Source organism: Egretta garzetta, unplaced genomic scaffold (genome assembly GCF_000687185.1).
Source record: "Egretta garzetta isolate BGI_Z169 unplaced genomic scaffold, ASM68718v1 scaffold202, whole genome shotgun sequence".
Lineage (NCBI taxonomy): Eukaryota > Metazoa > Chordata > Aves > Pelecaniformes > Ardeidae > Egretta > Egretta garzetta.
Genome location: NW_009258891.1, coordinates 481,919 through 498,296, shown reverse-complemented (window position 1 = coordinate 498,296; position 16,378 = coordinate 481,919). Strand labels below are relative to the sequence as shown.

The window sequence follows — 16,378 nt, the reverse complement described above, 5'->3', positions numbered from 1 at the left end:
CTGCTGTAGGATGTTCTCTGTACAAGGTCTCCTGGAGACATGATCCCGCATGGAGCCCCTCCTGGCACAAACCAACCCATCCCCTGGAGATTTGCTGACGATAGAAAATGAATGAGCACCTTTTAGAAAGGAAAGAAAAAAAGCGTGTGCTGGGATGACTCATGTACCTGCTCTGACACATCTTTCTGGGAAGCGATGGGACAGGCCAGCGCTGAGAGTGATTTCAACGGTAACGAAGGGTGTGGCCACCCCACAATTAGCAACTGTAACATGGGCTGGGGTATCTGCACTCAGTTCAACTGCAGCAAGGGCAGAGGGTGCATCCCCACTCTGTGCCCACACGTCCAGCTCCACTAGCGGCCAGAGAATGGAAAGCCATCTCGATAAACCCACTAGGGTGGGGATAAACTTTTGGGAGAGTCTTGCTGCAGCAGATCCATCCCCGAGACTGCCTCCTTTGCTGCATGGTGGCATAGATTTAGTAATCGGAGAGTAAGAGCATAAGAAAAATAAGCTGCACTTATAAGAAGGGCTTCTGTGTGATCAAATATCTTCGTGCATGATCATTATTAACCCGTTAGCTTCAATGGCTGAAAATGCCTGAAAATGGCTGAAATGTCACGGAGCAGCACACAATGAAGATCACAGTGGGATTTAGGGTAATTTTTTGTGGCTCTGACACTGAAGCTCTGAGATAGTGAAAGATTTATGTGGAAGCAGGCGCAGTTGCATCCAGAAGAGGACACTGCATCTGGATGGCTGCTCCCATATCATGAAAACCCGTCAATCTGTGTCACAGAAGCTTATGGTAATAATGTGGATGCAGTCTCCTCTGCTGCCTGGTAACTCTTCCCTTGGGTTAAAATCCTGGCTCACTGCTATTAAGAGAAAGTGGCCACTAATAGTTGAAAAATCTACTTAATTAATATCTGAGTGTGACTAATGAGGTATAAGGCTCCAACACAAAAAGCAAGGAGACCTGTGGATCCTTGGTACTGAGGAGAGCCAGTTTCATCCATCTCATGTGCAACCACGTTCAGTGTGAGAGCAGAGCTCTGGAGGAATTTGCTCACCTCTTGTTTGGCAGACTCATCCTGGAAGCAGGTGTGCTGGAGGTAGTAGGCACCCATGGCCTGGTATTTGTCATCAGAGGAGCACAGAAGTTGGATGGCTTTCTGGATGGTCATGGTACCGCCATCTATCTCATCACCACATATTCTGCGTTAAAGAGAGATACAGCACTGGTTGAGTGCGCAGCCAAGAGGGCTACGTCAGTACGGAGAATTATTAGGAAGGAATCAATTACAAAATGTAAAAGTATTATCACACCGCCACAGTAACCGCATTGTGCACCCCTGTCTCAAAAAAAGAAATGATAAAAGTGGAAAATGTACAGTGGAGGACTCTAAGGCTAATGAATTACAGATCCAGTATATCCAGAAGCAAAGGAGACAGAAAATCAAAGCTCGGTTGGAGCTGGATGTCTAATCATGTCTAAAATGGGTTTAATGAACAGAGAACCAGTATTCACTATTCCTCAAATAAAAGAATTAGTGGACAAGTGTGAAACAACGCATCATTAGGACAATCTAAAGTAGAGAGGTGCTTGTCCCACAGCATGTGATCCTTTGATGTGAGAAGCGGTGGAAGAAAAATGTGAGAGCAGTTGATGGTCTCAGGAGGCTAGAGCAGATCCCTTAGGAAAAGGCAACAAGCATGTCTGGAGTGATGGGATGGACAAATATTGAGTTTATGAAATACTAATAACAACACTGAGACGTCCTGCTCTGAGGGCATGTTTACATTGGTAGTCTCAAAGCTCTTCATAAAAGCTGGCCACTGTCATCATCCCCTGTTACAGGTAAAGAATGTGCCTACAGTCTCCGGAGGAAGGATATGAACACCTCTGGAATGGGGCAGGATGGAAACCTTGGGAAAAATGCAAACAGCTGAAGATTTGTCCACTTGTTTAGAAATATGAAGGTCCTGCTCTCTTTGGCTTGTACTTCTTTAGCGTCATCTGTGATGTTTCAACCACATAAAGTTAGAAAAGGGTATAAACCTCCAGACTGACGAAGGGGCTCTGCACTGCAAAACTTGTCTGCGTTTCCAGTTATATCAGTTAGTTCAATACAAGTTACTACCCCTTCTTAGCATCCTTGCACCTTAGGCCTGCAGCCGGCTGCAAGCAAGATCTCTGCTCACGGCAGCGTTGGCTGTAAATGACCACGCAAACTTCAGGACTGGAAGAGTCAAAACCCAAACTCCTGTTTGGTTATTCCTATTTCAGCAGTGATGGGCTACAAATGGGAAATAGTTTGTTAAGAGTGGATGAAATCAGAAAGTGTGGGGGTTTTGCTAGGACAACTAGATCGTTGTTGTGCCTGACTGGTGTTATTCCCTGTCCAGGATCCAGTTGCAGCTGATGGAGAGTTTGACCTGGGGATCAGAGAGATCAGTTCCTGTTTGAACTGCATTAATTTGTGTACAAGCTCTTGCTCCATGTCATATCAGTGACAAGCATGGAGGGGCTGATCACCTTCAGACAATCTGATAGACTAACAAAATGGTGGTTTTTAATAAGTTCTTTGAATGAACCTATTAAATCTGAAGTATTAAATAGTACTACAAGGGAGTGGCTTCTTCTAGGCATGGGATATGCAGACTCATTTTGATTGTGCCAAAGAAATGTTAGAATAAAGGCCTAGAAAGGACACCCAAGTGTGGTCACCACCACCAGCAGCTTACATTAAGATAAAATATTTTGTCCCTAAACATCCAAAGGTTCACCTCCACACAGTACGGGCCAGTGAGTAATATCCTCAACCCTATAGGAAATTTCATACAAAATATCAAAAGCCAATAATGATGTTGTGACACTAGAAGACAGCATGAAAGACTTTTGTCTACTCTACCCTCAGTGGTAGAAAGTTGCACCCAGTCTAAATTACTCATTTAAGCACCTGTGAAGTCAATGTAGAGGAATAGGTGCTTCCAAAGAACAACTTGCCTTTGTGTCTTAGACATTTTTCCTAAGACAGGAAGACCTGCCCTCTGGAGATACCTCTGCCTCTGTTGGTATACAGGAATGATGGACAAGTCTTAGGTTGGACCTTAAGCATTCAATGTCTAAGGTTAGGTGGACCTCATTCCACTTTTATTTCTACACTATCAATAAAACACTTCACCATATGATTGTTCATCAGTTTGAACCTCTGTCAAAACTTGGCTCCAAGAAGCTTCCAATATACTTGCAACAAGGAAACACAAAACTGTGTAGACAAAGTTTAAAGTGGAAACTATGGAACCTCAGAAAACTTTGGTTTGGATCCAGGATGCCATGATTTTCTCTTAGGCTTTTGCACGCTCCTGAGACACAACTGAGCTGAGACACCAATGGATCCAGCATGAGTAGCACCAGAGGGACTTTTCCTTTGAGAATTCAGACCCAGGCTGGCAGTGTGGGGAGGGAGGCGTATTAATAAAATACCAGGCCAGGGGCCATGCAGCATATGGAATCATGTGAATCTTTTTTTTCTTTCTAATTTACCAAACTGAGTAATTTAATTTACCAAATTACCTAAATCAGGTGCACTTTTTATGAGAATGAAGGATGTCCAGTCAGTCCAGCTACTCAAGGGAGGCAATTTTCTACACATCCACTCCATAAGAGGGCCAAACCCTCCTCCAGAAGGGAAAAACTAGGTGTTCAGGTCCAGTTCTGGGTGGGAAAAGATGGGGAAGGTTCTGTTTTCCCTGCTGGCTCACCAAGAGGAGAAGTTCACGGAGGGTAAGCAGCCAGGCTCAGTCATGCCGCCTGAGAAGCAGCAGTGATTTCTCCTAGCTGAGAACATAATCACCCTGGTAAAGCCTGTGCTAATGGGAGATCGTTCATCAGGCAGTCAGGGATGTTCTTAACCAGATCTACAATACAAGAACAACAGCCGGCTCCAAGACAAATTCTTGGAGTGTGACCATCTCCAGCATGGGCCAACGTGCCTGGTAGGAAGAGGTTCAAAGGTTGTTCTTCTTCCACAAGAAAGAAGCAATCAAATAGGGAGAGACGTCAATTAGAAATGATTTGACAGGAGACAAATTAGATGATCAGGTTCGGGTGTGGAAGGGAAACAAATACTTAAGAGGTTCAGTATCACAGAAAGGCAAATTCCATCACTTGATACAAATGCTTTTGTTCACTTTGTGTTAGCAGATTGGTTTGCATTAATCAGATCTAAGTCTCCATCCTGGCTGTTAGAGCTGCAAGTCCCAGGAGAGGAAGAAGCCAGAAAACTCTAACAAATCCCATTGTTCATTAACAAAGTCAGAGTGAAGACACTCAAAACAGAGTGTCTAGCACATTGAAGCCTTCCAGAGTCAGGCCACACTGCAGCAAACCCCATAGCCATGCTCCACGCCAAGCAGCCATGTCCATCCATGGGACATGGCACCAAGGTTTTGATGACACTGGAAACTCAGCTGGAGCTTCCCCTTGGGCTTTTCTCAGTGGGTAGGCACCAGGGGAGATGGGCAGAGAGTGACACTGAGCCAGGGAGGGGGCCATCCTCACCACGTGCAATGATATGAACCTTGCCAGGCCAGCATCACGCACAGCTCCACAGCAATGGCTTCGGATGCAAACGCAAAGTGCAGACGAGTTCGCATCACAAGGAGCCAGCACTGTGCAATAGTCATTTTCAGAGGAAGTTTATCCCAAATAAGAACAAACCAAAATGAAGGTGCCTATCATCGTACTTGGTCCTGCTTTCGTTGTGTGGCATAGCCCTGGGGAATTCATGTTTTGATACTGATCACCTTTGTTTATCCCAAAAGAGAGGAGATCTGTCAGAAAACACCCTCGATACCTTTTCTGACTCTCTCAATAATTTCCACATGTTTTCACTGTCCATAGTATTTCGAGAAAGACTGAGCTCCTGCCTACGAATGAATGGTTACAGGACACACACTTACTGCCCCTGGACTTCAGCCACAGAGCACAGAGCCTGGTGCAGCTCGGCTGGGGCCAAGCCAGCGTCACCACAGACAGATATGCCCATATGGAAAATCCAAAGGGTTGCCCCAGCCTTTACTACCTCCTCTGTAGCTGCCAGCCAGGGTATTCAAGGCCTTTAGCGGTGTAGCAGCAAGATATTCCATATTTCCAGGTGCCTTGAGAGACACTTGCTTTCATATGATCTCTGATGAGGTGTTTTAGTCTCTTTCTCACATAAACAGAGAAAACCCAAGGGAAATGCATCCGCATCTTAAAATGAGGCCAAGGGTGCGTGCATGTGGTATTATAGAAGACAACGCATATTGTAGGTGTCGATTAGTGGCTCCTGATCTATATCAGCAACCCTTAAGCTGGGGAATGTCTGCAGACACCCCACCTCTTCATCTTCACAAATGAGAAAACCCTGAATCCTTCACAAGGGGTTGAGATTATTCCGGCCTCACAGTAATGTCTCCAGCTCAGACGACCCTGAATCCTTCACAAGGGGTTGAGATTATTCAGTAATGTCTCCAGCTCAGACACTTGGGTTTCCCCTGAAGTCAACCAACTGACTTTGTTAGGGAGCAACTCACTGACCTGCCTCAGATTTCAGCTCCATGGGCCACTGATGGCATCTCGGGCACCCAGCTCAGAGGCAGGCATCTCCTAAGGAGGTGATATGCACGTAACCAGCTGACTACTGCGCAGACTATTGCAGAGCCACAGCCACCACCTATCATGATCTCACCTGGCCCTGGGCTGTCAGTCCCATGTGCCCGTGGTAGCTGAAGCAGTACGTCCAACAAGCCTGCAAACAGATCTAATACGTCAGCTGGTGGCAGCCATGGGTTTCTTGTACCTCACGTTCCAGCTGGAGGGGGACAAAGTTTTCTAAGGTGCATTAAACAACACAGCCTTTATTACTGCTTCTCGCTATCGCTACCTGATGACCAAGGAGAGTGTAGAAACTTTTTCTCCTGACAGAGCTGAATTGCAACATGTTATTTAGCTAAAAGCTGGCTAGCTCAAGATGACGGACTGTCACTTGGAGCATGTTGCAAGTACCACCCATCAGAGAAAAAGGCTAAAAGCGGGCAAATATGCATAGTCTTCACCAGCTGCTGAAACCACTGCTGCTGCCAGTTTCCAGCATTGAAAGGCTGCAGATCTGCGGGATGTCAGGAGAGCCCAAAAAGGAGAAGGGTTCCAGGGGGAAGAGGGAGCCCTGGATACCAAGGAGATTCCCTCCATCTCTATCAGGGCTCACTCCACAGAGCTGTATTGTGGCAAAATGTGAGCGCTGCCCATTGAGAACTTGGGCTGGAGCCACCAGAATAATCCATGAACTTCTGAGACCAGGAAGGATAAACTGAGCTTGGAAATGTTGCTCCAGGTATGTCACAATGCTTACAAAGGCTTAAGGCCCTGAGTGGTTACAGAGAATTATGTCTGGAAGGGACATCAGAAGGTCCCTCTCTGCTGACTGAGGCAGGATCATAACAACAGGGATGATGGACAAGAATATACTTCAGGAGGAGGTTTCTCCAAGCAAGTCAGTACTGTTTAACCTCCTGATCTGAACAAACAGTGCAAAATGCAGATTTCATCACCAGAGCCAATATTATGGGGTGAGTAAAACCCTACATCGTGGTTTAGTTTATCATAGGATTGTAGAATGGTTCTTCCCAAAAAACATTCAGGTGTTAAACTACTCATGAGCTAGTTGGAGGAAAGGTGCTTTCAGCAAGTAGAGTTGTTTCTGTAAGAGGAAGGACTCTTCTGAGAGATGGTTATCAAGGAGACAGCTCTTCCATGCCTTACACTGCCAAAGCCAGTTCAATAAGTGGAAGCAATCACACCATCAAGAATAGTTCCAGAAATCAAATACCTTTGTCACCAAAAAGCAGAGGGACTGTTTGAGTACAGATAGTTTGACAGTTCTTGTGTACTCAGTATTTTGATATCTACACGCCACTCTCACTGCCTGATAATGTCCAGTGACCCCTTTTGCATCTCACGCCATCTAAGGAGATCAGATCCGTAGCACAGGACAACCAAGAAGCACCGCTCTTGAACCAGTACTGACACTGTCCACAGTCACTGCATTACAGACCAGTTCTGTATCACAGACAGACCCAACGGATCACAGGTTCCACTGTAATCACTCTCACAGCAATGGAAAGCACCCACTGGACCACCTCTGGAAGCGTGGAAGATATCTAGCCCTTCTGTTGCTCATAGAGACGGTTTGCTAAGCTGCAGACAAGGTATCCACATATACAGGAGATTTGCAGCATGAAAACTGAACACAAAATTCTCCTTGTTGTAAAGGCAAAAACGCTACCTGAAGAACTACTAGGACAGGGAGAAGAGAGCCCCAAACAGGGAACCACCAGCAGCTATCACCCAGCTAAGCCCTCTTCTGCATGCAGCGGTTACTAATGGGATGCCTACAAGCAAACCCCTCCCTGCTCAAAGATCAGGCTACCCAAATGAAGTTCGAGCTCTCCAAGTGCAGAATCCTCCAACGAGAAACAGTCCAACACAGCAAAAAGAGCCCAGATATGGTCCTAACCCACCTCTGAAGGCCCCTTCCCCACAAAAGTGTACCACAGACCAAGGCTAACAGTGACCTGCCAGGTACTTGATAAGGGCTAATGGCCTCCCAAATAAGTAATTTTTTCAAAGAGGACGACTCCTTAGTTTGTTTCCAAAACTTTAAGGACAACTTCTGCCAACCTCATCTCCTTTGAGTCAAGAGCAGAAGCACTTGTACAAACCGGCCCCTGAACTAATCCAGCTCTGCACTGAGTTTCACGCGAAGCGGGGGGGGTGTGCCCCAGCCAAATCATATTTACTCAGGGGACACAGCCCCAGCTGACTTGAAGCCCAACGTTTCCACATCAGAACCAGTTCTGCCAGATAAGCCATGCCCCAAGCCAGGAGAAGTGTAAAAATGGAGCCACTCCCAAACCAAAGGGCATCCAGCGCTGGAGAGTAGTCCTCTCACAACGGCAGTTCTCCTTCTCTTCAGAAAATGCCATTATTCTTCAAATGACATTCCCAAAACAATTGACCAAGTCTACAACAACGAGCACTGCTCAGTGTAGAGCAGCGCTTGCTTCAGAGAGAGCCTGCCTGCCTGGGACTAACTTCTCAAAAGCTCTACTTTCCCTAGGCAGAAGCCAGCTGCAGTCCCACATTTAACCATTCTGCTATCCCTCCCACTACACTTCCATGCTCTTCAGTCAGAAATTCTCTAGAATAGGTTACTTCCAGTTTATGCAATGTCTCTGTTTCCTATTCCAGAGGAATTACGAAGCTTCTGAAAGCAGCAAGTCAATGCCACTGGTGTTCCGGGTTGGTCAGGGCTAATTTTGCATGTGTTAAACGTGAAGTAACTGGGCACATGGGAAGCTAAGGTTTCATGACAACATGCTAATGGGCAAGTGACATTTCTTGGCATACACACTCTGGGACAAACTTCTCCTACTCAATACGAAACGGGAGAGGCTGAGCAGAGAATCAGCCAGAGAAATCTGGAAATCAGCATTCAGATATGAAAAAGGGCATGATTTGGCTCACACTGCTGACCGTGAGGGGGGGATTTTCTCAATATCTACATCATGCCTTGGGTTAACGGCTCAACAGTCTCAGGCCTTTGCTGTGAGTTACAAGAAAGGCTCTGAGCCCTGTTAATCAGTCTCACACTTATGCCTCAATGTGCAAATTCTCTTTTGGACCAGGGACCACCAGGAGTGAGCTTGGGAGCTTCTAAGGTTTGCGTGACAAGCTGCCACATCTGCCTGGGAGTTGTGATACCTTCTGGGCTGGTGCGGAGCAGGCCCTGTGTGACAGCAATGCAGCAATGGTGGTGCAGCAGCCCGTGGGAACGTTTGTGGAAGATGCAGACCCTCCTTCTCCAGCCCAATAAAACATTGTAACCTTGAACTGCAATGCTTTGCCGTTCAAAACATGCAAACCATGGTCTCCCAAGACTACAGTTTCTGCAGACCAAACCTCTTCCAAGACTATGGCAGAATATGGTTGGTGCTCCAGAGCCGGAGGCAGCGTAGCCATTGCATCGGGGCAACTTTGAACCATCACTGTAATGCCATCAGAACCCCACTAGGGTTTTTTTGTAGTGAGAGCTCTGCTGCCTTGTGCAGATATATCAGCTTGGGAGTGTCTGAGCTCCCTGGTGTGTGTTTTACAGGCCCTATTGCTGTAGGCAACATTTACAAGAAGGGACCTGAAGGACCATCCTCCACCCTTGCATAATTCCTAACCCCAATGGGACTGGATGCTCTGGACAGGGAGGAATTGAACAGCTTCCATTCCCTCCTCTTTCTTGGCCAGGTAAATTATTCCAGCTAGGCTATTTATTTCAATTTCTGACTCAATTTTTTTCTGGAACCCAAATCAGACCTTTTTGGGCAAACGAAGCAAGGGCTGAGTGGAAAGACAGAGGGGTAAATACGACTGTTCTTTTCAGCAGGTTCTCAGTTCTGCTCTGAAACCCTCAGGAACCAATGCCTTCAAAGTCTGTTGATTTTTACGGTTGTTTTCTGCCAAATCAAAGCAGCGTGACAGCCAGGAGAGGACCCAAACTGCACACCAGGCTTTCCACTCTTCACCTTGCCACCCTCGTCTTGCAAATGAGCTGTCGGCTCATACCACCACAGAGACTGGGGGATCACCTTGCCCAACATCACACAGCTACAGCGGAGACCCATACACTGAGCCAGTCATATTGGTTTCCCTCCATAGCCCATGAAAAGAAATAAGCCCTTTAAGAGTGTGATTCATCTGACCCACTTTAGACTCTACTGCAGGACGCGACTAAGTGTGTGCACCGGTGAGCAGATCTCCGGTGGCTATAACGCAGCTCAGGTGACTAGTTCTGATGGACACACCTCCACAGCAGGTACCTACACTTACTCGGATTAAGCCCACTGCAGCAGACTTACTTGGAGCTGGACTGAGCCTGTCCATAAACCACATCTTGCTTGCAGCTCATCATGGGCTGGGCATAGACCACATCGGGCTTGTTGCTTGAGGGGCAGGAGAGGGCCCGTGCTGGCATTTTTTTACTTGTCCTGGTAGTTCCTTGCTGGGTGCTACAGCTGCTGTAGATGCTCTGGCGGTTCAAGGTTGCCTTGTGATCTGCCCGGACCCCCACCTGACTCTTCCTCAGCGTGCCCCGGGGCGGTTCGCAGTAGAGGTCGGGCTCGCTCCGGCTGCTCTTGATGTTCTGCACAAAGCAGTAGTCGCTGCCGGCCCTGGCGGGGCTGCAGACAGCCTTGCTGTAGTGCTTGCTGCCCCAGCCCTCCATCTGGCTGTACGAGCTGTAACGCCTGTTCTCCACGTCCCGCTTCAGGGTCCCGTTGTACAGCTGGTCAATGAGAAAACAGGAGACAACAAAATTAGGAAAGGGTTGAGCTGCAGATGGACATTGCCAAGCCCAGTCCTGCGTGGGTGTCACAACTACCAAATTCCTGTGCCTCTTAGGTGGCCCCAAATTTACAGGATTTCAGCCCACCTGCAGCCCTTACAAAGGTGCCAAACCCTCCCTTGAAAACTGGGGACACTTAGTGATCAGGATATGGCATCCAGGAGCTTGAAAGCAGAACTGAAAGCTCAACCATGACCCTGGCATTAGAGAACCAACACATAGGGTCTAACCCTGTAACAGAGGAGCTCACATCGCATCTCTTGCCGTCGCAGAGAACGATGCCCCATTCTGACCTTCCAGCACCACCTGCATTTATTTTTAATTTCCTTATGCTATTTTGTTCTTCTTCCATCTGCAAGTTCCTTAGGAAGGGAGTAAAGGAAGTAAAAAATCTGTAAGAAGAGATTCTTGAATCTCCCTGTGCTAAGAAACGAGTGGAGACAAGAAATATCTGCTTATGAGTTACAAGGTGTGCAGTAGCAGCTCATATAATGGGGTGTTCTGAGAACAACGGAGGATATGCAATAAGGATGGAGATGACTAAGCCAGGAAGAAGAAAAAAAAAGAATAAAAGACTGTAAAAGAATACAACTGCAGTTACACAAATGAAAAAATGGCTTTAGGTGGCCTACTGGCAGTTCAAAATGTCTTCAGCAGAATTCCTCCAGATTTGCCCCAAGTACATCAGGACTGAATCCAATATTCTTTTGCAATATTAAACCTTCTGGATGGCAGTGCTGGCACCTGGAAGCCTGCAGGGCTGTAGCTAAGTGAGAGACAAGTCCCTAAGGTGTGTTCTCCAGAAAGGAAAATAAATAAAGCTATTTTGGTGCTGTTTGCCCCATGATATTGAGTTTTTCCACCACAGCCCACTCAGCATGCTGGCAAGCAGATCTCCAAGACACACAGCAAGCAGGCATGAAAAGAACTAAGGAATAGAACTGCCTGCCCCATCCCCCTTTGGTTTATCTCGGGAAAGCTTGTCTGTGGTCTCTTGTTGGGCCAGGGTTTTTTTTTCTCACCTAACCTTAAGCACCAGCACCTTGGATGCCTCTTTCTGCAAAAGCCATCCAAGGATCCCTTGGGCTGGGAGAGAAAAGTCACCACTGGAACCCTATTATTTCCATGGAGGTTCAAGGTGTGAAAAGCCTGTGCCCGGTGCAATAGTTCATGCCACTGAAAAAAAATTTCCCTATTTCCTAACCTAGAAACAGCACATGACAGAGAAATCACTGTCTTCTGCAGGCTCACCCTGCACCCCACTGCTCCGTCCCAAATTCATCCCAGCCCTAAGCACACTCAGCATCATTCCAGTCTCCAGCACTCTGCAGAATTGTCATTATGTTAATTAATTAACCCAAATATTTCCATTAACAAACTGATCTTCAGGAATGCAGTGAATCCTCTCTGCTGGGTCCCAGAGAGCTGCACAAGGTAACGGCTGACAACTTTTAGAAGGGGTTACCTAGCAGGCGTGCCACCTGGATGAGGAGAAAACTTTAGCCCAGCCTCACCAATATCCAATTACTCTGACATTTGAGCACCAGTCTGAAGTAGTTTTCATACTTTCGTTCTGCAGGTTTTGCATCTAAACAGGTGAATTGCTGGGAGGGAAGACAAGGGGAGCAAATTCTCTTTGCGTTTACTCCAGAGGACGCAGACAAAACCTGTTAGTACTGCAGCGCAGCGGGTAACAGGTTTGGTGCATTCTGCAGAGCTCCCAGGGATTTGGGGGAAGAATTTGCATGCGATAAGAAGAGCAAGGACGAGGCACATGGGTAAATGAGATGAGTCTTGGGGGGCTTTCCTGGCAGTGGGGAAAGCCCGCTGAAATTTCCAGGTTGGCCATGCACAGAGGTTCTCTCCAACCTGGTTTTGCTTTGGATGCAGCACGCACGCAGCGATGGCAAAGTGACCTTTCATGAAGTCATGATCTACCCTGGAGTGAATGAGTATGTCCTAAGGGTGATCGCATCCTCATTTTTTTTCTTCATTCTCCTGGATTCAGCAACTCTTGGGACAGCGAGGGACAGGACAGGGCTGTGGCAGGAAGGTGCAGAGTGGACTTTGCTGCTTGGTGGAGCGGGGAACCCACTCCCAGGGCTTGCCGCTGGCAGCGGCTGGCTGGAGGACGGAGCAGCACCTTGTTAGATGTGAGCCCTGTCGCTTTTCTTTATGAGTCAGTCTAAGCTGGGATTATTTTGTAGGGCTGGCAGAAGCTTGGCAGAGCCGTGGAGCCCCTGGGCATTTGCTGAAACCAATTCAGCTAACCATGGAAGAGCCAACTTGTTATTTATCTAAAGCTCTTGTTTGCTCTCCAGCGCACTCACATGGGCTCTCTGCCAGCAGAACGGGCGAGGGAAGGTGTGAGTGGGTCCATGCTTATAGACAGGGAATTATCAATTCCGTATTTCCTGCTGTGTTCAATCGTGGCGTATAGCATTGTCCTCCTTGCCAGCCCTGAGACAGGTGAAGCAAAGTGACCGCCTGTTTGGAAAGACACCTTTCTGCAACACAGGGAGCCCTGAGCGGCAAGTCAGTGCAGGTCCTGGCAGGGCGGGGAAGCCTTTTGCAAACTCATGGGAAAATAGTTCCCGTGTGATGTGAAGCTCATTACCAAAGTCAGAGCATGACTTTTATTGCTGATTCTACCAGATGCTTGGCTGAGCCCATTTTAATCTCTTTCAAGTGGCACGGACCTAATTGGTATCTTAGAATTCCTCTTTGGAGCAGGAGCCTGATCCAGAGCCTCCAAATCGATGAGGAGTCTCCTGCCAGCTTCAGCGGATTTCAGACCTGCTTGCCAAATAGGCTCTATCAATCCTTGCACAGATATAGCTGACCTGGTCGCTTCTCGATCTCAACAAAGCGCGGTGTCTGTGCCTCAAGACCAGCTTGCTCAGATGAAAACCTACGTCCCCGTTTCAGATGTTCACCAAGCTAAGTCAGAGACGTTCACTGGAGCAAATGTGGCCAAGGGAATGGAGTTGCCCATGTTGTTATCTCTTGCTGGCTGCAGCGATCAGTGAGATAGGATGCACAGCAAGGCAGAGGCGAGGCTCTCTGCCGTCTGGGGAACAGACGACACCTCTGAAGGCAAAGGTGATGCTATTACATCGTCTGTGGTTTAAAGAGCCACCTGACAATAGCCTTGTAACTTTTGCTGATGCCATTACATGTGTAGAGTGAGCTTTCCCTATGCAGAATAGCATTGGTGAAAGGAAATAATCAATCTCTTGCCTGCAGACCTCATAAACCGCCCAGATTTCCTAACACCCTGAATTGCATCTGCCCACTGTTTGTGGGTGTTTGCATGGGGGAGGTGGGCCAGGTCCACACCTCCTCCCTTTAGGAGCGCGGAGAAATGCTGGGAAAGACAAGGAGGTCCCTCAACGCGGGGTGGAGACAGAAAGCAGTGATTCCCTCTGCACTGCAAGATCTGGAATCTGTTTTAGAAGAGCACAGGCTGTCACCAAGACTTCTCCCAGGGGACCTGAGAAGTCTGGGCAGCTTGGTAGGTCCTCTCCTTTCAGCCAGACACTGTCACGCAATAGCAGCCCCTGGCACTCATAGGATGCGGGAGGGTGCTCACGTGCAGCTGGGATATGCCGGCATCCTGAATTTTAGCCTGAACTTCTCCTCCCTATGGTGAAATGAGCCTGTATGTTTGAGGCCAAGCCTTGGGAGCCGCTCATTCATATTAAAAGCAGGAGGGGAGGCATGGGGAGGAAAGGCAGCGAAGATGAGCAGTGATAGCGTGCAGGTGCTCTTATCAGGCCCAAGGAGTAAAGACCTGCAGCAAAGACCTGCCTTTAAATAAGCATTTGTGGATCACCAGTTCTCAGCCTGCAGTATGGGGCCATTTTAGGAATATCAGCTGGAATATCCAACAGTCACAGAACACAGGTAAAATAAATATCTTTAACCTCTTACTTCAACGGGAATAAAACTGGTGTTAGAGAGAGAGCCAAGATGACATTGACCCAGTCATCGACCATGAGTCCTTTTCGGTCTTTTTCCTCCATAAATCCTTTTGTTTAACAGGCAAAGTCCCTCTCCCCCTCCCGCTTTCCAGAGAAGCAGAAGCACAGAGCAAGGCGCTCCAGCCCTGGGAATCGCGCTCCGATCTCAGCTCTGCCTTGCCACGTCGGAGGCCCTCCCAGATAACTGGGTGTTTCTGACTCCTGCATCTAAGGACGCGATCAGTTCATTACCTAGCTCTAATTTTTTCCCTTGCAATTTGTTTGTTTCTAGAGCAGCAGACAGAGAGAAGTAAAGGACTCCGTATAAACACGTCAGGAGCAGGTTTCTCCCAGGCTGGAGGGCAAAGCACAGGCAATGCAACATGACAGCGTCCCACCCTGAGTGATGGGTGGGGAAAACTCTTGATGCTACTTGCGAAATGCTTTAGCTGCTGCCTGCTACGCGCTCCATTGCAGGGAGAAAAATTGCAAAACCAGCAAATCTATTGTTTATCTATTTCTGAAACGCTCTTTCCCACCTCTCCCAGGTGCTGCCTTTCTGTATGCTTTTTCGTCTTGTTCTTTATGTAGCTGAGATTTAGGTCTTGATGGTTCAGTTTGTTCTGGCCAGGGGGGATAATGTCCATCTTGCTGCTCCAAAGCATAAAGCCTCTTGCAAAACCTCACGGGGTGACCAGGGTCTGACTGAGCAGTGATGTGCAACAACGATAAATCTTTGTTTTCTTTGATAAGAGTGCCCAAACCACTCTATTTTGGGGGTTCTTTTGAACTTGAATATGTCATCACAGCAAATGACAAATCCTTATGGAACAAAGCTCCCACTGCTGACGGGAGATTTTTGTCCACAGAGGCAAAGCCAGCCAAGGATAGCAAGAAGCGTTCCCGTCTCGTGGCAAACACCTCTCATGCAGATATCGCATTTGGGCGAGAAAGCTCCGCAACTTTCTCCCACAGAGAACATTTGTTTAAGAATCTACATACAGCCTCTGGCGCAGAGGGGTCACCAAAGTGCATGTTTTCATCAGTGCCGTAACGGCCGTGATTGCTACAGAAGCCAAGCTGGGTGGGCCAGTGCGGCACAGAGCCCAAGACCCCAGCAGCGGTGCCTGCGGAGAACAGTGGTGAGCACTGGTGGCCCAGTAGTCACTGGTCCCCCGCTGTTATGTGCCAGGGCCCAACTCATTAAATGCTTTAATTGGAGCGGCATCGGACATGCCCAATACCGCTTGGCCTGGGAGCAGGGCTGCTCTTGGGAAGGTTACTCACTACAAGCCCCAGGCTGAGGTCCACGCTGTGGGGGTGATGATCTGCTCGCCCCTTTGGAGGCAGAGCACCCTAACGTCCAAGGGGGGCGTCCTTCCCCACCCAGCACACCAGGGGCTGTTTGCCCCCATTCGGGGCAGGGCTGGGGGCCATGCTGCAGCTTACACCCACAGCGCCCCAGTGTATTCCCTTCTGGTGGAAGCAGCTGCACGGGGAGGTCGGGTGCGTGGCTGCACCTTGGCCTGATACTGCATCATCATGATGGTGCCAAAACAGACATGGGGCCTGGGAACCCCCCACTCTCTAGCACGGATGGACCCGCCAACCCAGCAGACCCAGGCAAGAGCAATATTGCTCCAGGTGGACATTAAGCCTCGGAGGGTCTTTGCTGACAGCATCCTGGCTCCCCTTGCTGCCTTCTCTTGGCATTTGGAGTTTGGCTGTGCATCTCCAAAGCTGTGCCTGCAGTTGGGATGAACCGCACGCTCACTGCAACCCATGTGCCACCGGACTGTGACAGTGGCTTTGAGCTCAGTGCTGAACAGATCCCATTTCTGGGGTGGTGGTGTTGAGGTGTCAGAGTCAAGGGTGCAGCTCACGCTGAGACTTCTCCTGCCATGACCGCACTGCTCTAGGTGCCCAGTTTAGCTTACTTAAACCTCCCTCAGGTTTGTCTGTGTAAATCGT

The 16,378-nt window shown here is 48.3% G+C and overlaps 1 protein-coding gene across 1 annotated transcript in view; it reads right to left on the bottom strand.

Annotated features, from left to right (window-relative positions):
* PKP1 (plakophilin 1) overlaps positions 1 to 16,378 on the bottom strand; it is a 43,200-nt gene that overhangs the window by 15,968 nt on the left and 10,854 nt on the right. The window contains exons 3-4 of the mRNA XM_009634070.1: positions 9,961 to 10,385; positions 1,074 to 1,218 (exon numbers count right to left, since the gene is read on the bottom strand). Of these exons, the coding sequence (XP_009632365.1) occupies positions 1,074 to 1,218; positions 9,961 to 10,385 (570 nt within the window). The remainder of the gene's footprint in view (positions 1 to 1,073; positions 1,219 to 9,960; positions 10,386 to 16,378) is intronic.